The sequence below is a fragment of the Platichthys flesus genome, chromosome 8 (assembly GCF_949316205.1).
Source record: "Platichthys flesus chromosome 8, fPlaFle2.1, whole genome shotgun sequence".
Lineage (NCBI taxonomy): Eukaryota > Metazoa > Chordata > Actinopteri > Pleuronectiformes > Pleuronectidae > Platichthys > Platichthys flesus.
The window spans coordinates 9,384,308-9,401,327 of NC_084952.1; the positions used below are offsets into that span (position 1 = coordinate 9,384,308).

At 43.6% G+C, this 17,020-nt stretch overlaps 2 protein-coding genes and 1 long non-coding RNA gene across 5 annotated transcripts in view; 1 reads left to right on the forward strand and 2 right to left on the reverse strand.

Annotated features, from left to right (window-relative positions):
* Positions 1-1,467: 1,467 nt before the first annotated feature.
* p2ry4 (pyrimidinergic receptor P2Y4) lies at positions 1,468-5,527 on the reverse strand. 2 transcript variants are annotated; one of them, XM_062393259.1, is made up of 2 exons: positions 5,401-5,527; positions 1,468-4,635 (listed from the first exon to the last, which is right to left on the reverse strand). In XM_062393259.1, exon 2 carries the CDS (start codon positions 4,597-4,599, stop codon positions 3,523-3,525), a length of 1,077 nt encoding a protein of 358 aa, XP_062249243.1. In that variant the 5' UTR covers positions 4,600-4,635; positions 5,401-5,527; the 3' UTR covers positions 1,468-3,522. The 2 variants fall into 2 exon arrangements, with proteins under 2 accessions (XP_062249243.1, XP_062249244.1); XM_062393260.1 differs by lacking the exon at positions 5,401-5,527 and adding an exon at positions 5,203-5,342.
* An 81-nt stretch (positions 5,528-5,608) lies between these two features.
* Positions 5,609-10,401, forward strand: LOC133958467 (uncharacterized). The gene is made up of 2 exons (XR_009921686.1): positions 5,609-5,748; positions 9,090-10,401. It is a non-coding gene; the product is annotated as an uncharacterized LOC133958467 (long non-coding RNA).
* Positions 7,374-17,020, reverse strand: part of inppl1b (inositol polyphosphate phosphatase-like 1b) — a 28,569-nt gene continuing 18,922 nt past the window's right edge. The window contains exons 14-28 of one of the 2 annotated variants that reach the window (XM_062393253.1): positions 16,797-16,914; positions 16,539-16,635; positions 16,285-16,423; positions 16,063-16,162; positions 15,794-15,882; positions 14,702-14,783; positions 14,210-14,299; positions 13,996-14,109; positions 13,825-13,913; positions 13,641-13,728; positions 12,661-12,813; positions 12,169-12,250; positions 10,943-11,738; positions 10,739-10,857; positions 7,374-9,612 (exon numbers count right to left, since the gene is read on the reverse strand). In XM_062393253.1, the coding sequence (XP_062249237.1) occupies positions 9,519-9,612; positions 10,739-10,857; positions 10,943-11,738; positions 12,169-12,250; positions 12,661-12,813; positions 13,641-13,728; positions 13,825-13,913; positions 13,996-14,109; positions 14,210-14,299; positions 14,702-14,783; positions 15,794-15,882; positions 16,063-16,162; positions 16,285-16,423; positions 16,539-16,635; positions 16,797-16,914 (2,250 nt within the window). In that variant the 3' untranslated portion in view covers positions 7,374-9,518. The remainder of the gene's footprint in view (positions 9,613-10,738; positions 10,858-10,942; positions 11,739-12,168; positions 12,251-12,660; positions 12,814-13,640; positions 13,729-13,824; positions 13,914-13,995; positions 14,110-14,209; positions 14,300-14,701; positions 14,784-15,793; positions 15,883-16,062; positions 16,163-16,284; positions 16,424-16,538; positions 16,636-16,796; positions 16,915-17,020) is intronic. The other variant, XM_062393254.1, reaches the window with a different exon arrangement.

Genomic DNA, 17,020 nt, shown 5'->3' on the forward strand with positions numbered 1-17,020 from the left:
TATTTAAAAAAAAAGGGTAATTAACCATAATTTCGTGAAGATTTTCCTGGAAGTATGTTATTATACATTGTTAATAAATTATTTATAGGCCTAATTATTATTTTAATAATAAAACAAGACAACAATTATCCTTCTTTGGATTAACACACACATACACACTTATGTTAACATATCCTGTCAGCATAATTTAAATCATGGATGAATATTTGAGTCGACCTGCCCCTCCTAAAGAGCAGCAGACACATGAAATGAGACTCGCACATCTTATTCTGTTCAACAGGTCATAGATGTAATTCTCTAACAAAAATATTTACTGAAGATTATGATTTCAATCTTGTTGGTCTTGAATTTTACATTTGATCAAAGCAGTTATTAATCAGTGTCACATATTTTCAGAGCCCAGAGGAATACGAAGCTCATCTTTTAAATCGAGAAAATCACCAGAATATGTTATTTCAGCTCAGTTCGGTTGTTTCCTCATCAAAACATAAAATGACAAGAAAAATGGACAAGATTGGGAACCTTTCTGTTTGTGCAGAGGAGAGAATGATCTCTGATAAACCACGGACCAACAATAACAACACAAACAGTGACCTATGCTTTTCAATACTGAGATCCCACTGATTATAATATTTTTTAATAACATAAAATTTACAAAAACTCAACTACTGGTTTCACCAAGACATCATTCACTGAACTCACCTGTAATCTCTTCTTCTCTAAATACATCGGTTTGATTTTGACACGTGTTTCCTTCCACTGCACTGGGTTGTGAAATGCATCCGGGTCTTTGTTCTGCAAGTTTGTTTAATAAAATAAACCTTTTAATCATAAGTAAACACTTGGCACGTTCTCAGGAAACGCTCGCTTTGTTAATCCGGGACATTACACCGTGTTTCCGGGTCGCGTGCAGGTGACTCGTCCTCTTTACCTGCCAGTCATCGCGGAGGGATGAAATACTCCAAACACATGTGACCAGACAATTGAGTCAAACTAAAGAAACAGAGACTTTATTTTTCACTATCGTTCATGCGTAAAGTTTTCTGATCTATTTCCTTATTTCGTTCAAATCAGTGAGCACTCAACGATTCTAACAACCTGCAGGGTTCTGCTCTCCAAGAGACCACAGGGAGGCGCTAGTGAGCTTATATCCATAGACCGTGGACGGAGGAGTGAGGGAGTGAGCGTCCAGAGTGAGGAGAAGAGCTGAAGAAGAACAGAGATGTTTGAAACATTCATCTTTATCATCATTTATGGAGCTGATTGGTATCAGGTCACCTCTGTTTGTTCCCCGTGATGAGAGTTGGTGGGAAAGTTCTCCTGGAAATAAATAGACAGAAATGTTCCCAAGTAAAACTTAAAGTACCACATTCACTTTTCTACTTGAGTTAAAGTACTAGCTTTAAAGTATTTCAAGTGAAAGTACTTGGTCTCTTCCCTGGTCCAACAGTCTGTTACATCATCAACTGTGTCAACTGCACATTTTGTTTAATACAAGAATAATACAGACTCATATTCATAAAGAATTCTGCAGATGGTGCAACTGCAAACACTTTTATTTTCACTTTAATTAAAAGCTCAATCTTGGCGATGTCCTCTTCTGAATCCATTTCTCCATCAATGCTGCTGCTGCTGCTGTTGTCAGGGTCTGACGATACCTGCCCACTCTGATTGGATCAGTCAATCAATTCCCCTCTTGTTATTGGTTAAGTTTAAAAAATGTAACACAGTGCACAGTAAAAATGAAGTAGAGGAGAAAGTACAAGTATTTGCTGATGTGGTAAAGGTGCAAACTACCCCAAATAAAATAAATCTGCTATGTAAAGTAGCCTGCAGATATATGCAACATTTAGTACATTACAACTTGACTGTAAAGAGTCATGAGATGTGCATGAGATGTGATGAGTATCTGTTTCTGATGAACCATAGTTTGTCACTGTTCAGATGTGAAGCACTGCAATGAACAAGCCGATACAGAGCACAGATTTGAGAGGGGTTCACACACAATACTATCGATATTCTAACTATACAGCGATGTCCGCGAAATAAAACAAGTTCCTCCTCTTTAACTGATTCACGTTAAACAGTTTCCTCATGGTTACAGTATTTATCGAGGCAACACCCTGATCCAGAACAAGATAGGGCTGTGCCAGGACTCTGAAGTCTGATTCATCACGAGGATTATCTCCAGGAGTATAACTTTGCTTTCGCCTGAGAAACACCTCCTGTGCTGCAGCCGCTCAGGTGTCAGCAGGTGGACACTTGACAGATGTACGGTTTAGAGAAATGATGCATTTTGTTTCACGGTAATTCATACAAATCCATTACTCCTTTTATTGAGGATGATAATGAGACTTCCATGATCTCACAGACAGTTTAACTCTATAATCAGTTCATGATATGTGACAACAACCACAGTAACTCGTGTGAATCACTGTCAATCCTGCAAAACTATCAAGCAGCAGTTTAGAGTTCGGATATCAGAAAAAAGGCTTTTAAATTCCACGAATCAATCCCAAAGGTGAAAGGGGGAGAAAGGAAAATCCTGTATCCTTCTAATGAGGCGTGGGTGGTTTGAAAATGAAAAAAATAAAAAAGCTATGTCCTATCCAGGTCAGTCCTACTGCTCCTTTTCTTCACGGTTGAGCAGAGCCAGCAGCTGTGAACGCTGAAGAACAAAAACAGCTGGAAGAGGAGCCGCTGTGGCTGGAGCTGCAGTTTCTGGGTAACACACAGACACGGCTGATAAAAACAGGAAGGATCATTTCATCATAACTTCTTCAATTTCTTAGACGAGAACCAGTATCTGTAAAAGTTTTATCACATGTAATATTGATTTTAATATTAAGATCAGTGTGTGTCCAATCAAAACTTTGTCCTGGCGTCTGATTTACTTAAAGGCACATGTCTCACGCTGCTTTCACAGAAGCACTGAATCTCAGGACATTGTCCAGATGGGCTGTATTTTCTCAGAACACAGCAGGTGATCCACCGTAGGATTCACAGCGAGGGAGTGAGCATGTTGAAAGAACAATACAAATATCTCTGCAAGAAAAAATGGTGCCATACACCTAGACATTGAATTTCTGCCTGCTGCACCAGCCCTCACCCGAACGCTGCAGAGATGATATGTTGCTGTAAACACGTCTGAGCAGAGAGTCTCCTGTTGCGTTGTTCATGTGTGAAAGACAAACTCCGGAGAAAATCTGGACCCAATTCTGTGCAAATTCTCCAAAAGAATGTCTGAAAACTGCTTCTTTTAATATTCCTCCAGTTCTTTTCAGCATAGGCACCATTTCCCGAAGAGAGCAACACTGGACAGTCTGTGTACTGTCTGTTGCAAACTGAGTTTACTCTTCCTTTTAAACTTCATTTTAGAAACATAACAGAAAGTGAGTGGTGGTGAAATGTGGTCGTCATGCACCTTAACCACAAATACTGAAATATACAGGGGAGAAACTGAAAGTACATTTGACTGCAAACTAGTTCCAGACTCCTCAGCTGCTCCTGAATGAAGCTGTATCAACATCTCTGTCCCTCTCCTGTCGCTTTTAGGGCTGAGTTACAATAGGCCAGAGCAACTCCGCGGTTACTGTTCAGCTGCGTCTGTGCCTGTTCGGGGGTTTGGCCGCTCATCGTCCGTCTCTTTCCTGTCAGGACCGACATCATTTTGGAGCGGTAGTGATCCCCAGCCAGGAAATACAGGATGGGGTCAATGCAGCTGTTGACACTGGCCAGCGGCCGGGTGATCTTGTAGGTGAAGTTGACGATGTTGAGGAACCTGCAGTCCAGAGCCAGCACGCGGGAGGTGTAGTAGAGGGTCCGCGTGATGTGAAACGGGACGAAGCTCACGGCGAACACCACCAGCACCACCACGATGAGCTTGATGGATTTCTGATGCGAGGCGTTGCCTTGCTGGCCGCCGGACAATCCGCGCCTGGGCCGGCACAGGGTCCGCGCCATCAGGAAGTAACACACCACTATCACCATGAACGGGACGCAAAACAGGAGCACCATGACCACAGAGCTGTAGTCCACATACTTGTCGAAGGCCTCCTGGCTGGTGGTGTCATGGCACATGGTGTCGTTGTCCCTCCTGGACGTGGTGACGAAAATGAGGTTGGGCACCAAGCACACGCTCACCACGCACCACACCATCCAGCACACCAGGTGGGCGTGACGGGACTTCACCAGCGTCATGGCCTTGATGGGGTGGCAGATGCCAAGGTACCGGTGCACGCTGATGCACGTGAGGAAGAGGATGCTGCTGTAGAGGTTGGCGTAGAAGAGGAAGCGCACTATTTTGCAGGCTGCCAGCCCGAAGGGCCAGTGGCTGCGGTTGGCGTAGTAGTAGATGAGGGTGGGCAGGGAGAGGACGTACAGGAAGTCGGACAGGGCCAGGTGGAACATGAACACCGTGCTGGGGTTCCACGGACGCATCTGCAGGAACATCCACAAGGCCGCAGCGTTGAGCACAAAGCCGACCACGAACACCAGGCTGTAGGACACGGGCAGCAGGATGTACTTAAACTCCTCGTCGAAGCGGCAGCTCGAGTTGAAGACCGAGGTGAACGCGGTCGACTGGTTGAGTGCGTCCATGTCGTGACCTCTCAGTGGAGCCAGGAGACTCCCGACCTGTAGAGAGAGAGGACAGAAAATAGGCTTTAGTTGATCAAGTTGATGAACATTAATAAAATAATCTGCAACCACAGTGCTCTCAGATTTATGGACACACATCGCTAAACCGACCGGAGCCACAGCCAATTCAATCCTGTGTCTAATGCAGGGTTATTTTAAACTGGAAGTAAATCCTGATTGTATCCATTCCCTTTGCAGACAAAAGCCAGGTGTTAGTGGGGTCTTTGACTGGTGTAAAATTGGCTCTGCTAACATAAACTACAATAAATATGTTTGTTAAGAATTTAGAATTTAGAGTTAACAGTGAACAAGGGATCAGTTAAATGTGCGTGTAACTGAATCAGGAATTATGCACCGATGTTTGAACATTAACTCCGTCTAGATTGTGGCCCCCTTTTATGGCCCCTGATCAAGAAAAAACATAGATCCGCCACTGCTTTATACATGTATATTTAAGTAGGGCTCTAAAAACTAATTTCACGCAGTTCTTTAACAGTTGTAAAGAGACATACAATTATAAATACTCTACAGTAGTAAACCAAAATAGTCCTTCAGTATTTGCACCTGTTATTTTCCACCGACGTTGCTCTTAAAGGTTTAAAGTGTTTAGAAGAGGATTCACTGTTAATCCACATCTGTTCGCCTCTCCAAACTTCTCCACATCTGCGTCCACACACCCCCGAACAACACAGGCGATTATTCTCCGTCAGTATTTTTCTCTGCCTGTTACTTTAAGAACCAAGTTACACTTCTGCTACTCACCCCGACAGGATACTTTAAAAAAGAAAGAGCAGGAGCTGGTTTTAATTCCGGTGCCACAGAAGGAAATCGTCTAATTCCCGGCGCTTTCTCTTTTCGGCGCAGATCCGATTCGTTGTTCCTCTCGCTCCCTTCGTCTTTCCCCCTGGCTCTGCACGTCCAGCCGGGACACACGTTAGACCATCAGAACCGCAGTGTGTGTGTGGAAGTTGTGTCCATGGCTGCGCTGCACACAGTGGCCACCGTGCGCAGGAGACATGGACAGGAGTTTACGCACGGTCCGTGGATGGAATGGGAAGTCACAGAGCTGAGTGGATAGAAGGGCCGCCCAGAGAAAGTCCCCACAGTGAGGTACTTTCAATTCTTGTGCAGCTCTATGAGGGAGTGTTCGGAGATGATCACATTTGAGTCACTGTTTCCTTCCACAGAAATCATCCTTCCACAGAAATCATCCTCACTAATATCTGCTCATTGACTTGTGTAACCTGAGCTGCTTCTATTGCTGCAACACTAGGATTAATAAGGCAACAGTGATCACACCCACTCTGCAGCCACAACATTAACTGCCTGCTTATGTTGTGTTAAGGCACACGCAATTAAACACAAGCTAAATGTGCTTGTTGCTGAAGGTTCATATTTATTTTTGAATGCCAGGCTTTTGACATATTTCCATCTTAATTTTACGTTAAAAACCTTGTGATATTCTTTCTCCACCACTGAAGAATATCATTCCTGCAGCTCAGATAAAAAAATGCCTTCCCATGACAACACATAGTCCTTATGGCATCAATGCTTCTACTGTATAAGTTAATATTTGCCCAGCTATACGTTCTGCCCTGTATTAAACACAGCATCTGCTCACCTGAGCTGAGCCGGACTGCTGCTGCTGCTCAGCTCCCTCAGGATGTTTTATGTGTGTGTCAGGCTTTACTTCAAGACTCACATGACAGGGTTATAGTGCTGTCGTCTGCAGACGCACAATAAAAGTATGGGCGTCATGAGGACTTTCACTTAATAGGTTACCAAGAGAACCACAGTGGGATTGACCTATAGATGCAAACAGGGGTTATATCCACTCCAATAAACCAACGACATTAAACACACATTTGGGTGTGTGTGTGTCTGTGTGCGGATGGGTGTGTGTGTGTGTGTCATTTCCTCGGAAGTTGTTTTTCAGTTTAAAAACGTTTCTTTAGGAGTCACGAGTTGGGGACGTGTTATGAAAATACTTTCGAAAGAAGTCAAATAACAGAGTATAGAAACTATTTATCCATGGTGAACATGTCTGGAATGTGAGGGGGCCACTGGCAAAGCATGTTCCCCATCAGAGCCCCACTCAGAGGGCGGCTCGAGGCGGATGGATTTTACGGCACCGCAGATGGAATATGTGTTCCCCCAATTAACATTACAAGATTGTTTTTTTACTTTTTCTGAGGAAACAGTAAACGGAAAAGGATCAGGCATATTTAGGGAATTGATATCTAAGAATGTGTGGAATTTAATGCAGCTCATTTGAATTTAAAGGGAGTGCCATTCTAGTTGTTACAGAAAAAGTTTGTCACAAATATGTGTAAATGCTTTCAAGCCAAGATGAGCTGAATTCCCCCTTCTGTGCGATACATATAAAGCTGCTTCCGTGAATAGTTAGTTAAGCTTATCACAAATAAATATGTAACAACGACATGTTACTGTATTACAGGGTTTATGAATCAGACTAATTCCTAACCAGATACAGTGATGTGCCTTTGTCTCTCAAAATAAAAAAACATATTAAACCTATGCATCCCTTCGATCTGGATGTAGCCAAACTTTCCCAGAATGCTCCCATGGTGCTGACATCACTGCGGCTGTGATAGCATTTTGAGGTCAGTGACACATACCTGCTCTCAGCAGAGAGGGATGTGTTTGGTCACGTCCTAATAAGTAACTACCTTAACTGAGAGCAACAGGCGAAAAAACACAGACACACGCAGTGGTGTTATTTCAGGATCATATTTGAAAGCTGTCTCGTCTCTCTCTGCCGTGATCTGTTATTTAAGTGATCTGATAAATACATATTTGTTTACCGGCTTCCCGGTTATTACAGGCATCGCACACTCCTGTAATTCTATATACACACACACATCCTTGAACAGTGGAAAAGCTTTGGGATTTGGTCAGTCATCCACACTACAGAGATATTCTCTATTTAAAAAAAGGGTTTGTGAGGCCAACGTGACCTTTGACCCTTGACTAACAACTTCCACCAAGTTCAAATTTGGAAGAATGTACATACAGACAATCAAAAAACATAACGCCTCCATCCACTGGCCTGAAAAAAAACTCTATAGTAACATCAACAAAAACAAAATGTAAAATATGAATCCTGTTAAAAGTGTAAAAGAGAAATCAGACAGTGAACTTAAAATAGATGATATGATGCATAGCTGCTGACACTTTCCTTTTTGCTTGACTTCCACATAACGAGAAACATCCTCTGACATTTGCCATGAGCAGATTTATGGTTTCATATGAACTCTGAGTACGGATATAAATACCATCTGAAGCAAAGATCAGCAGTTAATGAATGACATATCTTCTTCTTATAAAATGTCATTGTGAAACCTTTGCTGTTTGTCTGGATTTAGAAACTCTTCTCTCAGGGGAGAGTTTGCTGATAATCAGTCAGGTTTACAGGTCGGTGAGATGCGATGTTAAACAACACGCAAACATGTGAAGTGAAGGAGACACGAAGAGGACTTGAGTTTGCTTGGAAACGGTCGAGAGTTGCTTTATGCACTTTACTTTAAAAAGGCTGCATAAAACATGCAGAGTGGGCATAGGTGCTGATTAAGTGACATGATAGCAACAATATGAGACAGTAAACGATATGCAATACAACCGGTCCTACACAAACTTTACAGACAATGTTCCAGTAGGTACAGCTACGGATTTGATGCTCCGTAGGTTTGATAGAGGGCTTTGTACAAGCTCGGGTCCAGGCTCAATAATAGCAGAATAATCAGAAAGCACACAGTCGAAGGGATGAAGGTAAACAGGAAACACTAGCCTCGTGTGAACACTGGAAACTGAGGAATTACATTTGTATAGTCATTTAAAAATCATTAATAACAAAATCGATGAGTCTTTGCTGCCATGATAAACATTTGTGTATGAGTCAGTAATTAGAGATACATATCCAGGCTTTCCATTCACATCCACCCACCTCTGACTGTCAGTCCAGATGGACAGTGGAATAAAGCAGAATGTGCAATGAGTTACAACCCGTGTTCCTTCGTCTCGTCCTCTTCCTCCTCTGAAATGAAGACTTGGAAATGAAAAACATGGCTTCTTTTAGATTATTGTCGTTTAGTTTGTCCCCAAAAATAGTATTTTGTGTTTTCTTATCAGTGATTTTCATAGAATGAGTCCCAAAAATTATGTTTGTCATACATCCACTTTACTCAAATAGAGAGGGAGCTGAATATGTTTTGTTGGAGGTTGCTGATCGGAGGAAATTGCTTTTCTGGCAGAAACCTCTTAAAACTTGGCTGCAGTTTTGTTACATTTAGTTTAAGGATTTCAGGTTTTTTTGCAGAAACGTGCAGCTCGACTGACCTTCTGTCCTTTAGCGACTGAGCTCTGCCTCCCTGACGCTCTCTTGCTGCAGAGAGCGTCACTCGCCTTCAATCACTCTCTCTAATCTCTGCCAGGTCGCTTCCCGGCACACAGCATCACTCAAAACTCCACAATAGGCCGGACACAGCTTACGTGCAACTGGACTGCCGATGTGGTCAATGTTGACATGTGACGTTGACGGAGGGTAAAAAGATGGATTCTTTGTTTTCAATAAAAGAAGAAAAATGTGCAGAATTTGTTAAATTTTAACAAATTGAGTGACAAAACCATTTTTCATCTTCTGATTTTCATTTCAGTGCAGGCGTTCAACTAAGACGATAGGTTTGAGAATGCAGAACATCCTGCGTTACGTTCCCCGGGTCGAGAGAGCGAGAAGATGGACTGAGGGTAAAGTCCAGCTGTTGTGATTGTGTCCCATCAGTCTGTCCTCTCTTCAGATCTCAGCTCCATCAGTTCTTCCAGTTGGAGTAAGCGAGCAGACAAGGAGGCTTCGCGCCATCGCATCAGTTCCAGGTCCGGGGCAGGTTCTCGAGGATCCTGCGTCGGTGCGAAGGGTTCGTCACTCCCGCGGCCCGTAGGTCCTCCTCAGTGATGCCGCTGCGGAGAAAAGATTTTTTATTTTCAAGCATTTGCAACGTACAATACACACAATACAGTATATAACACAAGGGAATACTGGATTTGTTAATGTGCACTGTGTTCTCATTTTAAAATCAATAGGCACAAGAGAAGTGTTTAAAAGGAACAGTTTCTGTTGGCTGTACGGATTCCCTCTCTTCGCTTGTCCTTTCTGAACGATGGGGGGTTACAAATCCAGCCCTCACTCCACAGAACAAATTACTCTGCCTATCTGGAGTGAATATGAGGCTTCAACAGTCTGAGTTAATCAGATCAAGAGGGTATCTCAAAAGGTTACGGCCGGTTCGTATGAAATTGCCTCTTTGTGTTGCTCCCCCTCGGCAGCTCAACACAGAAACACTGTCAGGGGGAAGAGAAGGGGGAAGTTACTGACTTGATCCGTCTAAGTCGGGCGGCTGCAGCCTCAAATTAACCTCAGCTCAAATTTAAAAGGACGATGGATTTAGCCTCTCATTATTTACGCAGTAAGGGAACAGGAGGGAGAGTTGGAGCAGGAAGGGTTTTATTTATTTATCTATTTTATCAATTTACATCTCACTGAAGTTGTCACTGCAAAGCTGACAGTATTTAATTGAAGTCATCACACCCACATGAGCATGACTGTCACATGAACACAACTAATTGGATCCGGCCTTCAACTGATGTTTGAATCTGTCTCGTGTGTATTTTACTCTTGTCATGTGTCCTATAGTTTTATTCTGGTTTTAAATATGTACACAAACTGAGGAATAAAGTGAATGAAATGAATCATGAGTTTCATTTAACACAGAAAATGGCAAAGCTTACATCCAGGTAAATTCTCTGTAAACTACCTAGAAGCAACCACTATGTGTGAGGGCAGTTCCAGATGAACGCTCTACGTTTCAGTTCCTTCACTGGTTGTACTGAACTGACTGAAACCTGAAACCTGAAACCGTTTTAATACAAATATGTTTTTTTCCCAAAGATTCATCTTGCTTTTGCTTTTGAAATCAATTTTCATCTTGGTTGTGAGTTAGAAAATGTATTTAATGGTAAAAGATGAGCTTGTTTAAGGATATTGGCTTTGCATTAGAGCTTGTGTAACATGTTATATGGATTTCACCTGAAGTAATCCAGGTCATCCCAGCCGTTGAGACTGAGTCCCAGGGTGTATTTCTGAAGACCCAGAGTGGTGAGAAGCTCCCGCACGGTCTCTGGTGCCCCTTGGAGCACGAACACCTGCTTGGAGATGATTCAGACACAATCACTACAGAGAGCCAGGAGTAACGTCTTTTGAAAACTGTTTTTTTGTGAACGGTTGGCGTACCTCTTTCTCCCAGCTGTGACTCCGGTCTCCCTGCATCGAGGGGCCGTTTCTGTAACATTGCCTCTGGTTGGTCATGGTCGGGCCTCTCAGCTCTGAGGGGAAGAAGTCGACTTCACTGAGGGACTTGGCAATTTGCAAGGCAGTGAGGGAGTGATCCCCTGTACGCCCGGGAGGCTGCTGATCCACTGTCCAGGGAGCAGAGGCCTGACAGGGTCCTAAGGGAGCGGGGGTGAAAGGGAAAGCGGACGGCAGCTTGGCCGCCCGGATTGGATTGGTCCTCTCTGGGAGGAGCTGATGTTGATCCCTTCTGTTATTTTCCCTCATGATCGCTGAGTGATTCATATACAAGTTCCTCAGGTTCTTCACGGGCAGGATGGAGTCCTGGACAATACTTTTACATTGATATTTGTCTCTGGGCTGTGAAGTCTGTTCCTGGAACTGTGGGATTGCGTTGCTGGAGGGTGGAGAAATGGGAGACGGGTCTTTGGCGGGGAACAGCTGATAGGAGGAGTTGGTTTGGGGCGTTTGAAGGTCGTTGGTTGGCGCGCACTGGGGCAGGATGGCGGGAATCTCGATCTCTGTAAAGTCCGACCTGCGGCAGGGTCGTCTTTCAAAGCCCTGGCGCCCTGAGATTTTCGGGAGCTGCAAGGCCTCGTTACCAGACCAGATGACCTGAGGGTCTCTTTGCTGGGGGGGGGCCTCCTCCACCCTGCGTGCCACCGACACGCCTTCGAAGATGAAGTAGGCCGGGTTGGTGTAGCTGCTCGGAGTCAGTTTAGGAGGAACTGGAGTGGACCTGCGATGGATATAGAAAAAAGTCTTGAATTTGATCAGATATAAACTGCATAAAACTGTTCACAGAGAAGATAAAACACATCAGTTTAAAAGTGTATCAGTTTTGATTTTTGATATATCGGCTAGAACTAAGGACTAATAGCAAAAAAATATGAAAAGGATCCCCCTCCCCTGCAGATCTATGAATTATTTCGAATTATCTGAGTATTTTATTCCTCTTGAAATGTAAGTATGCGGTGAAAAGTGAATCTAGAAGCAGTTAAAATGGGGTCAAACCCTAAATACATCTGTAAACCTCCAAAGTAACAAGCTCTTGTGGTTTGGGGAGCTGCTGCAGTGAGTTGGGAGAAACCTCTAGAGAGTCTTTCCTCTAGAAGTGAAGGATCTGTGCTGCTTCACACTGATGCTCGGAAACATTAAATGGTCCTCACCTATTTATCTGGACCTGTGTCGAAGCTGGAGACATGTGTCCCCTCAGAGGCCGTTTATCATCTTTCTCAAAACAGAACCACTCTGGAAGAAAGTCAAACCACAGCACATTAGAAAAGACATTTGGTGAAAAACCTCTTCAAAGTCTGTGGTGTGCGTGTAGGATGTCGGTTTGCAGTCAAACAGCGTGACATATGTTTGTGTGTGTTTTCGTGGCGCCTGACCTGGTGACACAATATTCATCTGTCCTGTTTCAGTGTCTCAGGATGCATCTGGTCAGGGTCAGTCAATCAGGAGCCAAAAGAGGAAGCGGTCGACAGATACCAGCAAGTGTAAAGCCAAGCCAGGGATCATTGAGGAACCAAATAGAGGAAGCCGTGTGAGACTCGCAGGAGAGTCAAAGGACGCAGTGACAGTGGAGATGAAAGTTTAGTGGGAAGTGATAGTGCAAGCAAGGCAGAGATTAGGAGTAGTAGCCGTTCCGGCTGACCCACCATAGATCCTCTCCCGCGTTGCCCGCCTGTCCTTGGGCACGTGGACCCTGACGCGTCCTCTTATGGAGCCCATCTCTTCACCTCGGTGGCTCAGGAACGTCTCAAACTGCTCTGCTGCGCGTGTGAGTGAGCGCAGAGCTACACAGCATTCACCTGCAGAAAGAGGGTTTTAAACGGTTATTGATTAGATCAATGGGACATTTCACCTTGAGACACAACAGAATGTTAAGTGCAATCCCTTCATTCAGTTTCAGGAGGATTTCATTAGACTCAGACGTGATTTTGTCGAGGTTTAGACACACTGACTGCAGCTGGAGGTCAACCGAGTTTGATTTGGTGTTCTTAAAAGAACATACTATCAAAATACAGCAGTCCATACGCCTAACTGTGAACGTTTTAATTCATTTTGCATGTACTGTAGATAAAATTCTTTATGTGTGTACCTAAAGATGTGTCATTTCCAAAGAGATAATCCTAAAACGTTTGGGCTGAAATTTGCAAATCTTATGAAAATATAATCAAACTATCCTGATTAGTAGATAGCACATGAGATAAGGCTCTAAAGAAAATAAAAGGAACTAGATTCAGTGGAGCGCATACCTTCGTCAAGGCCAAACAGGTTCCTTGTGAAACCACATTTAAACTGACAAGGTGTTTTTTTGGATCTGTTTTGGTTTCTTTGCAAGAAGATCTGTGAATATTTTATTTCAGAAATCAATGAAAATGTGGAAAAACACCATATTTTGCAATGTCTATTATTATATCAAAATAAAAAGTCCCTGGTACCGCCCCCTGTTCCACATCAAAAACAAAATTTGATGGGTTCAAATCCCTTGGGTCATGCACTAGCCCTCCACAAAATGTCATGGAAATAAATTTAGTAGTTTTTGTGTAATCCTGCCAACTAACAAACGATCAATCAAATACGGACACAAACGTATTCTCCCTGGCAGAGGTAATGAATTAGCTCTGTGACCAACCGTATGACTCAAACCCGTCACATGACTTGACAGACAGCAGCAGGTGCTGGTCCTGAAGGTACTCCATGTCAGACAGGACCGGGAGAAGCTGTGACAGACGTGTACAAATCAGAAGTTAGATGTTCGGACTTTAAAACCAAACAGTATTTTCGGGTATTTCCCAAAAAACGTGCCGGACTCTGACCTTCGGCAGCTGTTTGAAGGACCAGCCGAGTTTCAGGAACCCAGGGACATCGCAGCTCTGCGAGTCGTTCTCACTCGAGCGCCGCGTCTCTGCAGAGAAACACGTGAATGAGCCTCTGCCTCTGTGTTGCATAATGCTTCCTAACAGTGTGTTTTTAATGTGACATCATACCTTCAAGGCAAGTTGAATGAAACTCGATGAAGAACTTTGCTTTGCTTGCAGTCTTCACAATGGCCTCCACGCCCTCCAGCTCTATCCAGGCCCTCTCCGTGCCGGGGTTCGGATCTGTGCAACACAAAGTGGTCAACAACACAGTTCGCTCCATGAAGGCGACCGGTCACCTTCCACCTGTTGGTGTCTGAAACGACCGCAGCAGTGACAGCACCTGTTTTGAAGCTGAGCCGTGACGTCACTCCCACTTGGAACGTGGCGAAAACAGGCGAGTGATCGCTTGAGAAGATGTCATCTGTGCAACCTGGGGACACACAAATACACACTATTAAATCAATTCAAATCACAATGACACAAGATACCTTATATTTACTGTGGCTGAAGTTATGCAACAACACTCTAAAGTGTGTGATATTTCACAAGGGCAGACAAAGTTTGCTGTAGTCAGTCAAAAACAGAAATGAGAGGAAGTTTCTTGACGGACCACAGACCAGGAAGTCCTTTCTGGCCGTTAGCCGACTCATATTGTGGGTTGCTCTCATTTTATAGTTCAAGAGGAGAAACTTACCACAGTTATTCAATGCTGCATCATATCTTGTCTACGTAGCATGACACTTTGTCGGCTGCTCATCAGCATGTTCTTATTCCTCATTTGATTGTTTACTGTCAAATGAGGAACAGCTTCTTAGAAATCCCCAGGTCTTACCATATGCCGTGCAAATGATGTGCGTCTCTGGATAGGACTTCACCAGAATCCTGTCGCACCAAGACGGCACGTTGACCCGCACCTACACAAACACATTTAGGTTAAATACTTTGTGCTTCTGTTTACAAATTAAAATACCAGACGTGTGTAGTTTATGTAACCGAGGGCTCCTTAATTCCTGTTATGCCAGACATTCCTTTTTTAAAGACTGGGATAATTCTTAGCCTCCTATTCTTAGTGATCTCAGCTGCAGCTGTCAAAGTCACCTATCCCTACACATGACTTAAACGGGATGAGGTTAAAAATAAGTTAAGAAGTGAGTCCACTGGATACTTGGAATGCTTCTGGGTTATTTACTTCTTAGTGGCACTTTGTGCACTACAATAAACCTAGAGGCTAAAAATACCATAGGCCCCGACCAGGAAATGACAGTTAACTAAAAATGGAATCATGGGAATACACATGAACAAGAGTAGGATCAATACTTCTTGATAAAGAACCTGATATAAACACCACCAAGCAGCCATGTCAGCAGCTTTGTGAAGCTGTTCTTAGAGATGTTTTCGGATAAATTATCTCAGACAAATTTTCAAGGCAACCCCTGTTGCTTGTGGTTCCAAGGGTAAGACGTGAAACTGAGGCCGGCAAAGTGTTTTCAGTAATGGCTCCACAACTAAGGAATAACCTTCCACTGGGAATCAGACAAGCTACCTCCTTGTCCTCTTTAAAATCTAAATGTTTGAAGTCTTTATAATGTGATCTTTTTTGATGTTTGCAAAGCACTTTCTAAACCTGCTTTTTGAAAAGTGCTATTTAAATAAAGCTCTATTATTACTATTATTATTATGAATCCATGGAAAAAATAGGAGTCAGACCGTAACCAAATTCAACAGGATTCATCCAACCAACATATCAACTCTACTAACTCTAAGAGTCAGGCCCCTTGTATGAATAACAACTTTTATGAAGTTCTGCTTTTGCTGCATCAGCCCAAACATTGTGGCATTTCTTCAGAGACGTGAGGCCATTGTCCTCTGTCCTGCCCCTTGATGATCTTTCTGAGGTGTGTTGATGTAACATGAAGTGACTCACCCCTGAAGTCTTGTACTTTTGCCACAGGTAGCAGTCTCTGGAGCCCCGCTCATACCGATAGGTGGGTGGAAACGCAATCTTTTCCTCCTCTTCACCATGATGAACACAGAACAGAAGAGCAAAGCGAGGTGAGCAAAGGCAAAACCGGATCTCAATTGAATATACGATACTGATTCTTCCTAATTGTGAAATAGTGTTTTTTTCCAATACATTATAGTATTTATAGCTGTCAATATAATATAAAGGTCAGCGCTAAACTTGAAACTCACTGAAATTGAGGAAGGCCTTCCTCTTGTGTCTCTCCCGGGTGAGCTGGTCCGCACACATGAGCTCCTCGAACTCTCTCTTAGACACATGTTTCAGGATGTCCTGCAGTCAGTGAGAGACACTTTGAACATCAAAGTCTGGGGTGGTTGACTTTAGGATTCTTGATTATTTATATTTTACAAAAGAGCAATGAAAGACAAAGATCAGGCAGTTGTTGGTCTGACCTGTACGTCTAGGTCGAGTCTGTAGTTGAGGTCTCCGCACCAGAAGAGATGAGAGAAGCGCAGGCTGATGTCAAAAGCACCGAGCTGTTTGTCGCCTAGAGAGAGGAGCCGGAGGACGTCCACGAAGTTCTGGTTCCTCCTGAACGTTGTGAGACAGACGTGTATTTTTATGCAGCAGAGATATGACACATGGAGCACACACACACATACACACACACACACTAACTTGATCTGTCACACAACAGACAATGTACCTCAGGACCTTCTCACTTCCAGAAGTCAGGTGACAGTTAACAAAACCAAAAGATGTTCCATTGAAGAGGAACGAGACCCCAACAGCTCCCTTGTTTCCTGAAACGAAGGAAATGCACATCCTGAAACCTCCATGATAATAAAAACATTTTTGTTTCTCTTGATATCCAAACATCGATATTTCCTATTCCCTGCCGTCAGCCATAAGAATGTGTATTTGCTGTGTTTGGTGTTGTGTGTATCTGCGGGGGCTGGTCTACCTAATGCGTTCCCCAGGCCGGTCTTCACACTGGCTGTGTTCACATGGATGATGCGACCTTCATGGTCCGGCTTCACAAACACAGCCAGACGCATATTCCAGAGGGACTGTACTGCCACCTGCAGGACATTGTGTCGTATTACAATAGACAAGGACAGATTCCAACCAAAGAGCGAACACATTACACATTTCTCCCCTGGATTCACTAATTTCTATGGAATTAGG

What these genes read in the sequence shown, in the direction of transcription:
- p2ry4 (XM_062393259.1), bottom strand. Translation starts at nt 4,599, where the DNA reads ATGGACGCACTCAACCAGTCGACCGCGTTCACCTCGGTCTTCAACTCG.